This window comes from Schistosoma haematobium, chromosome 2 (assembly GCF_000699445.3).
Source record: "Schistosoma haematobium chromosome 2, whole genome shotgun sequence".
Taxonomy (NCBI): domain Eukaryota; kingdom Metazoa; phylum Platyhelminthes; class Trematoda; order Strigeidida; family Schistosomatidae; genus Schistosoma; species Schistosoma haematobium.
In genome coordinates this window covers 31,430,012-31,441,935 of record NC_067197.1, presented here as the reverse complement: position 1 = coordinate 31,441,935, position 11,924 = coordinate 31,430,012, and the positions used below count along the sequence as shown (strand labels likewise).

The following is an 11,924-nucleotide window of genomic DNA, read 5'->3' as shown; positions in this document are numbered from 1 at the left end:
CATTGCCAGGACTAACATTGGCCATCGAGTCTCCTGTCCTTCCCAAACTGAAACTGAAAGTGTCTTGAAGAATACCGGTAAAAGTCGGGGTGTTAATAAAACCGTCATCTACCCTGTAAATAACAGCTGCCACACAATAAAAACTTCGCTAGCACTTAAAGCAATAAATGTGACCCCAATAAAAGTAAAAAAACCCTTAACAATCATAAATATGAGGACACAAGTGCAAATCAGATCTTACCACCTGTGACTAAAAAGTAACTAAGGATGAGAATGGAAAAGAAAACCATTGGAGACGGCCATGTTATGAAACTAGGTTTCTTTATTTTTAGTCTAGGGCACTCAACTATTGCAAATAGTGGTGCAAGGACACAATCCATTTTCGTCTGTAACGCAAGGTTTTGAAAATGCTGACGTCGACAAAAGCAATTTGGTTTAAGGAAAATGAAACATATACGTTTCTAGTCCTGGCAAACCATAGTCTACAATATGATAACTAAGGTCTAACACGTTCTAAAATCACTTAAATTTTGAGACATAGTGTCTGTTCTGAAAAAGATTTTTTTAAGCCCAATCCATTACATGTTGTCATTCAAATGGTCGTGGATGGAATAGAAGAAGCTTTTGCTCAACGGGCTTCTGTGTCTAGTAGCAGTGGATCACCAATACCTCCAGGCAGGAATCTAGGTATATTAACAATAATAGAGGAAAAAAAGAATTTGTAAATCATAATGAGATGTTATGCTTAGGTCACGTTGCCTCTTAAGGGACTCATGGGAAGTCGCTTGGATTACCTCAACCCGCAGCACCTTACAACTCTTAAGGAGTAGGAGTTGTGTCTAAAGTCCGTTCTGCTGTGCTGTGTCTCTAGTTTCTGGATGTTACCTCTTAGGTTTGTGTTGGAGCTAAACTTAATTAGGTGTTTAAGGGGATGTTTAGAAGTGTTAAGGATACTGTAAGCTAATAGAAGTTCACCTCTAAGATTCCTATACTTTAATAGGTTAAGGTCAAGTGATTGGAGACGCTCTTCATAGGGTTTGAATCTGTGTCCCCGAACTGATTTCGTGGCTCGCCGTTGGACACGCTCCAGAGTGTCCTTATCCTTTTGTATTGGGGGAGGAAACACTGTGTCCGTGCTCTAAATGTAGACGAATGGAACTGTTAAAGATTATACGGAACGTTCTTCCCCCAAACTGGCCGAAAATGCGCCTCAATGTAACCACTGTAAGGTTCGCTCGAAAAGCATTTTTGTCACAGTTAGCGTAAGACTTTAAATCGTAGGATGCCAGGACTACTAAATCTTTTTCGACTCGGGGCACTACCAGAGAGGAGTTCCTTAATTTGTAACTGTAGTCTGCAACATGTCGCAGATGGACTACTTTGTATATTGAAGTGTTAAGGGTAAGTCCGTTATTGTCTACCCAACTTTAAAGTCGAGTCAGATCCTCCTGAAGTGCCAGTATATCCTCACGCTTGCGTATATATTTCCAAAGTTTCATGTCATCAGCAAAAAGCAGTAAGTCTAACGATACTTGTTGTGGAAGATCATTATTGCAAATCAAGAAGAGAAGGGGTCCTAGTACTGAGCCCTTGGGGACCCCCTAGAACATTCCGCAGAGAAAAAGTGAAGTTAATCCTAACCTTAAAATGTCAACTTTTTAGATATGAGTCAGTCGATTGGAGGTAATCTGTCAGCCAATCGTTTCAACTTATTGATAAGACATATATGGTTGACCCTATCAAAAGCCTTTGAGAAATCAGGGTAAATGGTAATGGCCATCCCCTTGTCATCAAGGATGCTTGTCCATCTGTCCACTGCAGTCAGCAAGTTGGTTATACAAGAGTGACCCTTCCTGAAACCATACTGTTGGGGTGAGAAGAAATTCAAGGATAGTAAATAGTCATGTATACCATCGCATATCAGGGACTCCATAATTTTTGTAGGTATAGAGAGAAGAGCCACCGGCCGATAACTTGAAGGTTCATTGCGTCGACCTCCTTTGAAAATTGGTGTGATGTGAGCCACCTTCCAATTTTCCGGTAGTTTTCCTCAGCTTAGCGAGAGTGAGAAGATCATGCCAAGCAGCGTTGCCAGGATTGAGGCTGCTTCCCTCAGTATGGCAGAATGGACCATATCCGGGCCAGGAGAAGTGTCAATTCTCGAGTGCTGCGATTTCCGGAACACTAATTCAGCGCTTAGGTTCACTTCGGAAAGTCCTATGGAATTGCAGATGAAACTGTCATCAGTAAAGTTGATGTCGGTTAGTTGAAATGTCTGAGAGTAATGTTTAGCCAGAAGATTAGCGGCGTCGCCGTTGGTCGTGGCGTTAAGACCTAGCAGTTGGGAAACTCCAGTTTTGGCTTGACGAAGAGAGGCTGCATAACGGAATAAGCCTTTTGGATTAGAGACAAATTTGTCCATAAGCTTTGTCTGGTACTGAAGCCTGTCATCTCTTATAACCTTCATGCATATGTTCCTTATATGTTTGTATTGCTTGTGTGCGACGTTATTGTCAGTTCGTTTGTATTCTGCACAGCAGTGCCTTTTTCGGCTTAGGAAACGAAATGTGAGGTTCTTGATGATTGTAGGTTGCTTGTAGCTTTTGGGGACCGTTTGAGGAACCGACTACTTTGTTGCACGTAAGAGCGTGTGCAATAAGAAATCCCAGTGAGCATTCACATCAAGTTGAGGGTGAACATTCCAATCTACCTGGTGTAGATAGTTCTGTAGAGTTGACACATTCAACCATTTGAAATTCCAGCGCATGTTGTTGGTGGGATATCTCAGCTCAGTTTTGCTGACAAAAGTGAAGGCAATAACGGCGTGATCGCTTTTCTCAGGGGAGCCAGGACTGAGAAGTTGTCAACTAGAAATTCTTCGTTTGTAAATACCAAGTCTAAGCGCAACGGTATCCGACTGTTTCTCCAACGAGTTTCCGACTTCACGTTTTCGAATAATCCCAGATCCTCAATGAGGTTGAAGAACCGAGCTCCAGTTGAGTTTTCACTTCCAATATACGTATATTCCGCGAAGTTGACTCTAGGGAGATTGAAGTCACCTAGAATCTGGACATGAGTGAATCCGAGACGCATGGAGCGGGATAATCTTTACAGCACACGATTGTTGTACTGGGTGTCAGCAGTGGGCTTCCTGTAGATGATCTCAACTAGGCACCTCGAAGTGGTAGACAATCTCACTGAGCATCATACGGGTTCATCATGATTGATAAACTCTTGGTTGTGTACTTGGTGAACTTCCAGGCAGGATAGTATGTATAAGGCTACTCCACCCCCATTTCCTGTTTTTCTGTCGTTGCGAAACAAAGACATCTCAAGTATTGGTAGCTCCTGGTTCGAGAACTGAGAAGATATCCAAGTTTCATATATTTTTATCAGATTATCATTATTAGCATTGCAAAGTTCACGTGGCTCATTCATTTTATTTGGAAGACTGATGTCGTTCATGTATAAGTAGTTTGTACTTTCAACTTGAGACGTATGAGCTTCCCCATTTTTGTCTGTATGAGCCTTACGTGAACGGACAGGTAACCTACCTATATAAGGTTCGCCGATTCGGTAGGCCCTGTCCTTGACACGTTTTTTAATGGTCAGGACAGTCCACGGTTGGAACGGTCAGCTCCAAGTTGCCTTTTTGCTTGATCCTGGCGTCATTTGGCCTATTCGGTTGCAAACTTATTCCAGTTGGCAACCGACGTCTGTCGGTGTGAAATGCTCCCAGAGTTGCAGCCGCCTTATGGGAGGCTGGGAAAGTTATCTTCATTATCCGGGGTCTAGAATCTCCATCCTTTTTGTCTAGTCTCGTCACATGTTGAGTCAGTATATTTTTGAGCCTCAAGGATCGCCTGATGAATTTTCACTCCCTAATATCAGAGTTTGTTTGAATAGAGTTCGTGTTTACCAGTACACCATGCACAATGATATTTTTTCCTCCGAAAAACTTCCCGCGGGATTCTTTAGGGATTTTCTGAATGAGATTGCGCTCAGAATACGATATGCCGGACAGTATTCTTACGTTCCCATCGGATTTCAGTAAATGACTAGCTAGCAGGACATACTCTACGCCGATAGCATTCTTAAGTAGCCTCGGGTGATTTTGATGCTAAGAGTCCTTTCTACGAGTGAGCCACGTGACGGTCAAAGGCTTTATTTTAGGAAGTTCAAGCTTTTTGTTTAATTCACCCCAGAGCATCCTGTCATTTTTGTCCTGCAAACTGAGAGGAAGGTCAGGGTTGTCTTTGAGGTTCATAATTACGAGAGAGTCATCATGAACCATTATTGTTTTCCCAGGTTTTCCGGTGAGTTCAGGTTCAGCACTCTGTTGTTTGGAGGTCGAAGCACGTTTCTTAATCGTAGGCTCTTTGATGGCCGGACGGATGTTCTTGGGTATAGACTGTGCGGCCAAGTCATTAGTTGATTTCCGTACAATACTTGGGGTGTTCAGCTTAGACGGTGACGTCTAGTCATTTTTAGCCCTGTTAACGAGGGTCCAATCACCTACAGAGTTTTTGAGAACCACTGTTGCATTCAAGGACTTTGTACTGGAAGACCCAAGTTTGCTGAGGGAGTGCATTACCGTCGACGTAATGATGGTGCTGAGTTTCAGCATGTCACCACAAGTGCTATTGCATGCCCCATCGATATTAAACCTATCGACATCCCTATTCTTGTTTTCATTGAGCGTCCTTGCTTGTCTACCCGTTGTATGACTGCCTTTTTCCAAGTTTGCTGACAACTTATTCCGCAGATTTGTTAATAAGACAATGCTGTCACTCAGCAAAAATACAGCATTCATGTTGCACTTAACACATACCCACTTATGATCGGACTTGCTGAGTTTGTTATAGGCAGTTGCTGTGAGATCTGTGCACGCTTGATGGAATCAACCTTTGCAATTATCGCAGTGTATGCCAGATGTAACAGCGAAACGGCATCCAGGTCGTTCGCACGAATTTTTCATGACTTTATTGACGTAAGCTGTATTATAGATGATAGCAAAGGTATAAGACAGTTAAAAACACACTAAAAAGCACACTAAAAACGGGCAAGAATGGATAAAACGGGTTAGGAAAAATTGAAACTGGCCTTTACGTGAAAAACTGAAAAAACCGAATAGTAAGCTATAGCAAAACCATAGTTAAATATTAAATCGGGTGAAACTGAAAAAAAGCAATCTACCAAACGTATAGCACAGAAAAGATTCTTTAGATCAGAAATGGTACTTTCGTTGCGTAAGAACACAGCAAACGTTTGAGGAATGCAAATAACGTTAGGACTAAACTTCCCTTTCAAAAAGCGTGCAGGTCATCGGAGCAGCCATAGTAACTGGATATGATGGCAGGGTAATCCACATTAGGTACTAACAGCGAGGTGTGACCTTGATGTCAGATGGTAGGTCACATCATTCCTATCTAAACCGAGTAGACCTCGGATCACTCGGCACAAGTCATCTGAGCTGGTGAATTGCAGATTCTATATTATAGCATTGACCGGTGTAAGAACTATCCAACTCTAATGAGGATGTTTTACCATGCTTAGTATTTCCTAGACAAATGTTTATTTTTTGTGCTGACTCTACTGTGCTATCAAAATAACGTGTCAATCATTTGTAATTATTCATGTAGTCTCTTAATGACTGCACTGGGATAGTACCCCTCGCATAAACCCCGAATGTATGTTCTTATTGAAGCCAGTAAATTGATATGTAACTACTTTGACATAAATCATTATTATTACTAGATGGGAATGAGTTATATCACGTACATTATTTGTGATCTGCTTGTGTCCAACTGTGGTGAGCGATTATTGCACATTTTAAATGCTTTATGTTTTTGACATTTATGTGTAACAATATCACTATACAACCCTATACTTCTTACTTCAAATTAGTAGTTCTCAACGGTCAATTATGCCTTGTTTACGATTTTACTGCATAAGTACTTCATGACCACTTAGTATTCAACATATGAGAGCGAACAAGATTATTTTCAATAAGATCCCCACCAGGCTTTACTCTAATATACAGTAATATTTATATACACATATGGACTTATTAAACCAACCCAGAAAGTTTATGAAACAGTTAAAACGTTGGAGTAGATTACGTTTTTTGAAGAAACACGTGAATTCAATAAACACGAAAGTAAAGCGATAAACGGTTAACAGGAAATCCCTCTTCCTGAAACTGTAATTCGGTGGAGATATAGCTGGTGATGTGCTACGAGACCAACTGATTTGAGCAGTGAAGGGATCGTTTATTGTATATAACATCCGCCTGTCGTTTACGAACCAATCCATGGTGATTCCTCAATTAGAACATAAGTTACCTGGGCTTGACGCATTTATGTGTATCCACAAATTCAGCTGCTCCTGCGGAGAAAGTTATTGTGGATGCACAACAAAACAACTGAGTCAACGAGTTAACGGACATCTTTATTAGTAGTTAGGAAAGGGTAGCTACACAAAACATGCAGCTCTGTTTTATCACACTTTCTCACCAGCGGCCATGTAATAGACCGAAACAGGTCATTTAAAGTGATTTGTCGTATCCCTATTAGTTTTCTTTATGAGGTTCGATTTCGTCTCTTACACATAGCAGAAGCTATAGGGCTAAGGATCCAAGTATTTGTATTCATAATAAAGTTATAGCACCTTTATCTCTCCCTTATCCAAAATAGCCCTAATGAATGATTTCATTTATCGTTATTTTCCTTACACTTCGTTCGTTTGTTTTTATCTTTTAAGTATACGCTTGACTATTCAATTTTGTGGACAATTCTTACTACTTAATTATGAGAATTAGTAGTTGAACTAATGTGCTAACTAAGAATCCCCAAAATAGTGCAATTTAAGGCAGGTAGAACTAGGTGAGCGCAATTGAACACATTATATTTGCCATTCGTAATTATTGCACGGTCAAGTACAAAGAAATCATTAATTTGTATAAATTCCACAGTAACCTTGTAGTTTTTATGAATGTTACTTCTGCATCTTTATTTTCGAGCCATTAACCTATTTCCCATTATGTAACATGGGTCCAAGCTTTTATTATTATAACAACTAGTACACATATAATGTAATCACGGAGTTGTACTCTGTACTTATTATGATTATCTCGTTCAATCAATTCCACTGTTATCATGGACTTGTAGTGACCTACTTTTATCAAGAGAACGCGATTGGTGTAATGGAAACAATTATTATTATAACCAATTGTACCAGGTATTATTTTACTGTACGTGTTTGTTTAGCTGTATCGAAACACGTACATTCTTCCGTTGATTGTGACTTTGCACGAATTCGGTTACGCCCAGTAACCACACTTGTAACCTGGCACGGTCTCAGTATTCTTTCGATACCACGAGATCGCCAACAAATACATCTCGACTACACCCATCAACTGCCTTCTGATATTTGGCCTACGGGAGATCTTATCGGTTAACTGGCAGGTATCCTTCCTGTAGTGGTGATCATGGTCAAACGCGACTCGACGCCACACTACAGACTTATAAAGCGTCTTGATTGGCTTTATAATTTCTTATATGCATATAAATATTACTGCATATATTAAAGTCTGATGATGATCTTATTGAGAACAATCTTGTTCATTTATATATGTTGTTTTTGCTCACAATATGGGAATTTTTTAAACATTCGGTATTCTTATGATAAAGAAAAAACTCAAAGTAGATGGAGCATACATTTTGACTGTATTGTCAAACAATCTTAAGAGAATGTTTGTGTATCTAAATGACAGACTCACTTGCGCCTTAATTCAATAAGAATATGAGAAATGAACCACTTTATGAAACATAAGGTTCAACAAAGCAAAAGAAACTGGAAACTACACAAATATGGCCCCAAATCCTATCACAATGCGTCTCATAATAGACTTTAACAATATGAATTCACTATTAGAAAGAATCGAAATTCCAGTAAGCCTTATTAGAACAGTAACACAGCTTGCTCTTTACTCCCTACAATGTCCACTAGAAGTTTACACCAAATTTTAAAGTGTATTCAAAAATTAACTGAACTAACAATCCCAGACTCATTAATTTTTTCATGACACATAAATTGGAGTGATATGTCCCGAAGTTATGAATTAGGGTCCACTAGTACCTTAACCATACTGCTGTAAACAGACGACGGGAAGTCAGCAAGATAGTAAGGGAGAATACAAACATATTCTGAGAAAAAAGCAATTCGCATTTCAACGTGTTGTCTGACAGTGGAACTCAGTTTTATGAACCAATACGACAGGTTTAGATGGAGATTAATCTAATCCATTTCTTTGCTAAGCCTGATTAAGAAGTACTCAACGATATAAGACATAACTATTACGGATGACGCTACAAAACAGAACAAGGAGACATTATTATTAGTTTCTTCATATTAACCCCCACCGGTCTAAAGAATAACAATAAAGTGCGTACAAAATTTAATCTTGACCTACAGGATATTAGGAGATTCGCCAAAAGCTTCTGGCTGCGGCGAACTACGAGTAAACTGGGTAAGAGGAAGTACCACAGCACTTAAAGCAACGAGAATAATAACTAAGATTGTGGAAACAAACAAAGGTTCAATGTTTCACAACAGCAACTGAGACACCATGGAAAACAGTATAGTATGATTCACAGTGGGTAAGCAAGCGCATCACACTTTATGAAGTGACGGCAGGATTAACATGATCAAAGTTAATATCAACATTGCCATGCACACATTTAACTGATTTGAACGCTTTGCTGCAATCGAACTGTCAAGTATCAACAGAAACAAGAAAACTTATTCTAACTTACGACGAACGATAAGATGACTAAATGCAAACAGGTCTCTGACAGTGTTCCTAGGTGACTTCAGCTGATCATCAATATTAGACCTAAATAAAAGATTTCACGCATAACTTCGAAACTAAAATCAAACAGAATGAACCCAAAAGACCTGTAGAAAAACATTATGAAAGTCTGAGATATATATAAACTTGACCTCATCCAGGTACCAATAGAGGCAACATGATAAACTTCATAACAACCGGAAGTACAATAGATTTGTAGATTTGAAATCTGCATACAAACAGGTAATAAAGTTTTTGAACCGATTGAGCTAATCTAAATCAATTATATTCAAAACAGATTATTTCTTCTCCGTTGGCTTTTTAGATACCTTTCAATGTCTGTTAAAATAAGTGGCCCCATACGTAATGTTAACAGAGTTCCAAATTTTAAAAAGGAATATATATTACTAATTATATTCTTTTGGCATATGTACAAACAATGAAGTAATGAGAAGCAAAAAATGATACTCATTCTTCAAATAAAACATATCCAGACGAAAACACTTCGTTTTCTAGATATAAAACAATATATATATATATATATATATATATATATATATATATATATATATATATATATATATATATATATATATATATATATCATGCACATGAAATATTAATATCCTGTTGATCGACTAGCTTCCATAGTACTACTGCCACCAAAGTTCACATTGAAATTATCTTGCCTTGTTGTTGCAGTATTCACCATATTCTCATTGTTATAATCAACATGTAAACTCTCAAAGATTGATTTAAACTGATATTTATATTCTTTTAATAATTCCATTAAAAGTTGTGATTGTTCAGTTAAGCCTATAATATTACTTTCATCAAGAAATTCCAAAGAATCTGATGATTCAGATGGTTCTAATGAACGAAGACGTTGTCTTTCTTTAGACCAATAATCAAATAAACCTTGGTAACGTTGCATTTCTGAATAATTACCTAATTCATGATAAACACGTTGTAAACCACGATAATCATATTCTAATCCACTATATGTAGGACCGAATAAATTTAAACCTAAAAATAGGAATCAACAATAAAGTAAAGAATAATAATTAGTCAACTTACCAATCAAATGGTTTAAAACAATTACTATCAATTAAATAACACAGAGAGAAAGTAGACTGAAGTTATTACAAAATGATTCTTTACATATACAAAAGAGAAAAAACAGTCAATTTGCAGTAAAGGTAAGCAATTAATTGGTTGTTAACATTTAGAATTGAAATCTGATTAGTTTCTTTTGACATTTGTGCATCCTGTGCGAATCGCATCAGTATAGCCATTTTGTTGCAAGTTTTATCAAATAAATGGATTATGAAATTGTAAATGAGCGTAATTGGCTTCAGTAGCTCAGTGGATAACAACATTGACATTTGAAGTTAAAGGTACTGGACACGAGTCTCAGTAAGAACATCAACATTAGGATGCCTATATATCCAACTGATGAGTAACAAATAGGATGAAATGCGCTTATTCCGTCCCACTACCAACTATACATCATTTATTTGTGTGAACTACCTCAATCCATAGATTCTTTTAGCAAAAACATACTGTGCATAACCTGGGACGAACGTTTACTTATTCGACAGTGTGATATCTCATATCAGCATACCAAGGGGAAAATTAAAGTAAAAAACCAAGTGAAAATTGTAACATCGATAGAATCGGTGGGCTAAACACGTAAATTATATGGTTTAGTAAAAAGATATAATCGTATACAGGAAACATGAAAAAAAAATGTTGGGAGCCAGGAAATTTAAGAAAGGGAAAAAATAGGCACCGAAATTACCATAACTCATTATGAGTCAATTTATCCGAAATTACCTACTGGGCATGGAAGAAGAATTACGATTATCTCCTAAATTATAACAGGTAGGAAGAGTTTGTACCTATCTCCCATATGCTACTGATGTCGATGTATATAAGTAATATGTATCATCAATCAAGAGTGAAACATATGGCAGCAGAATGTTAAGATCGAAGAAAAGAGAATGATTGTGAAAATGAAGGAACAGTGAAGTGTGAGATAATTGATTGACATTTTGCAAACTAAGTATTTACTGTATGGTTCTCAGATTTTATTTTGCAATTTTGTGTTCAAATACATTCGATTTTCCCCAATTGTGTTCTCGTCCACTACAATATTATTTCATATACATCAGACATAAACACTAAACATTATTTCATGCCTTCATCAATCAGTAACTCAAACAAACCATCCAATACACCCCCTATTTCGTTAAATTTATTGACAATTCTTACTTATATATATAATGACGTGGAAAATAAGTGAGAACAGCATGAGAAACAATTCAGAATATTATTTGATGATTAGTGACACTAGATAATATTTTCGTTACCATGTTAAAAGAATGAAATCTTTTCTTTTTCTTAAGAAAAGAAAAAAAATACTGGGGCATAGATAATTATTCTCAATGATTAATCAATATTTTTATCATTTTAAGAGAATAATTCTTTTTCTTTCGTCCTTTCCTGCTTCAAAAGTTAAATCCGTGAATAGAACTTTAACTAAAACAGAGTTTTTATTGAACTAGACAAATCTCAAATTATCAGTGAGAATAAAGGAGGCTTGATCATAATACTGTGATAAAAGAAATATGTTGTGTAGTTGCGGAGAAACTCGTACTTGTCTCCTGTTCCAACTTAAAAAAAGACCGACTGGTACGGCTGGACTCAAGGGGAAGGAAAGATTGTAGATGAAGCTTTATTATAAAACAAAAATAATTTAAAACTACATCAAAATACAATGAGTTATATGCTGACTTAGACAATATACATTTAACTGGTTAGTATTTGAGATAAATTAATCAATAGCTTAATGCATGTATATTATTTACAATATCAATAGGCTAAACTATTTTATCTCGTAAATGTAACTTAAATTATTGAGTGATACACTTACTCCTTCCTATTTGAACTTGCGTATCAGTACAATCCAATCTACTAATATTGAGCAAAACAACTGATTTTCACAATTTCAGGCATTTCAGTTTGCGAAAGATAACAACAGATTTCATATGTGAAGGAGGTTGTTTTAAAT

The 11,924-nt window shown here is 37.2% G+C and overlaps 1 protein-coding gene across 2 annotated transcripts in view; it reads right to left on the bottom strand.

Annotated features, from left to right (window-relative positions):
- Nucleotides 1–5,435: 5,435 nt before the first annotated feature.
- The window catches only part of APPBP2_1 (Amyloid protein-binding protein 2), a 44,241-nt gene continuing 37,752 nt past the window's right edge, over nt 5,436–11,924 (bottom strand). The window contains exons 12-13 of one of the 2 annotated variants that reach the window (XM_051214941.1): nt 9,456–9,877; nt 5,436–9,415 (exon numbers count right to left, since the gene is read on the bottom strand). In XM_051214941.1, coding sequence (XP_051068126.1) covers nt 9,471–9,877 — 407 coding nt within the window. In that variant the 3' untranslated portion in view covers nt 5,436–9,415; nt 9,456–9,470. Of the gene's footprint in view, nt 9,416–9,455; nt 9,878–11,924 lie in introns of those variants that run through there. The other variant, XM_051214940.1, reaches the window with a different exon arrangement.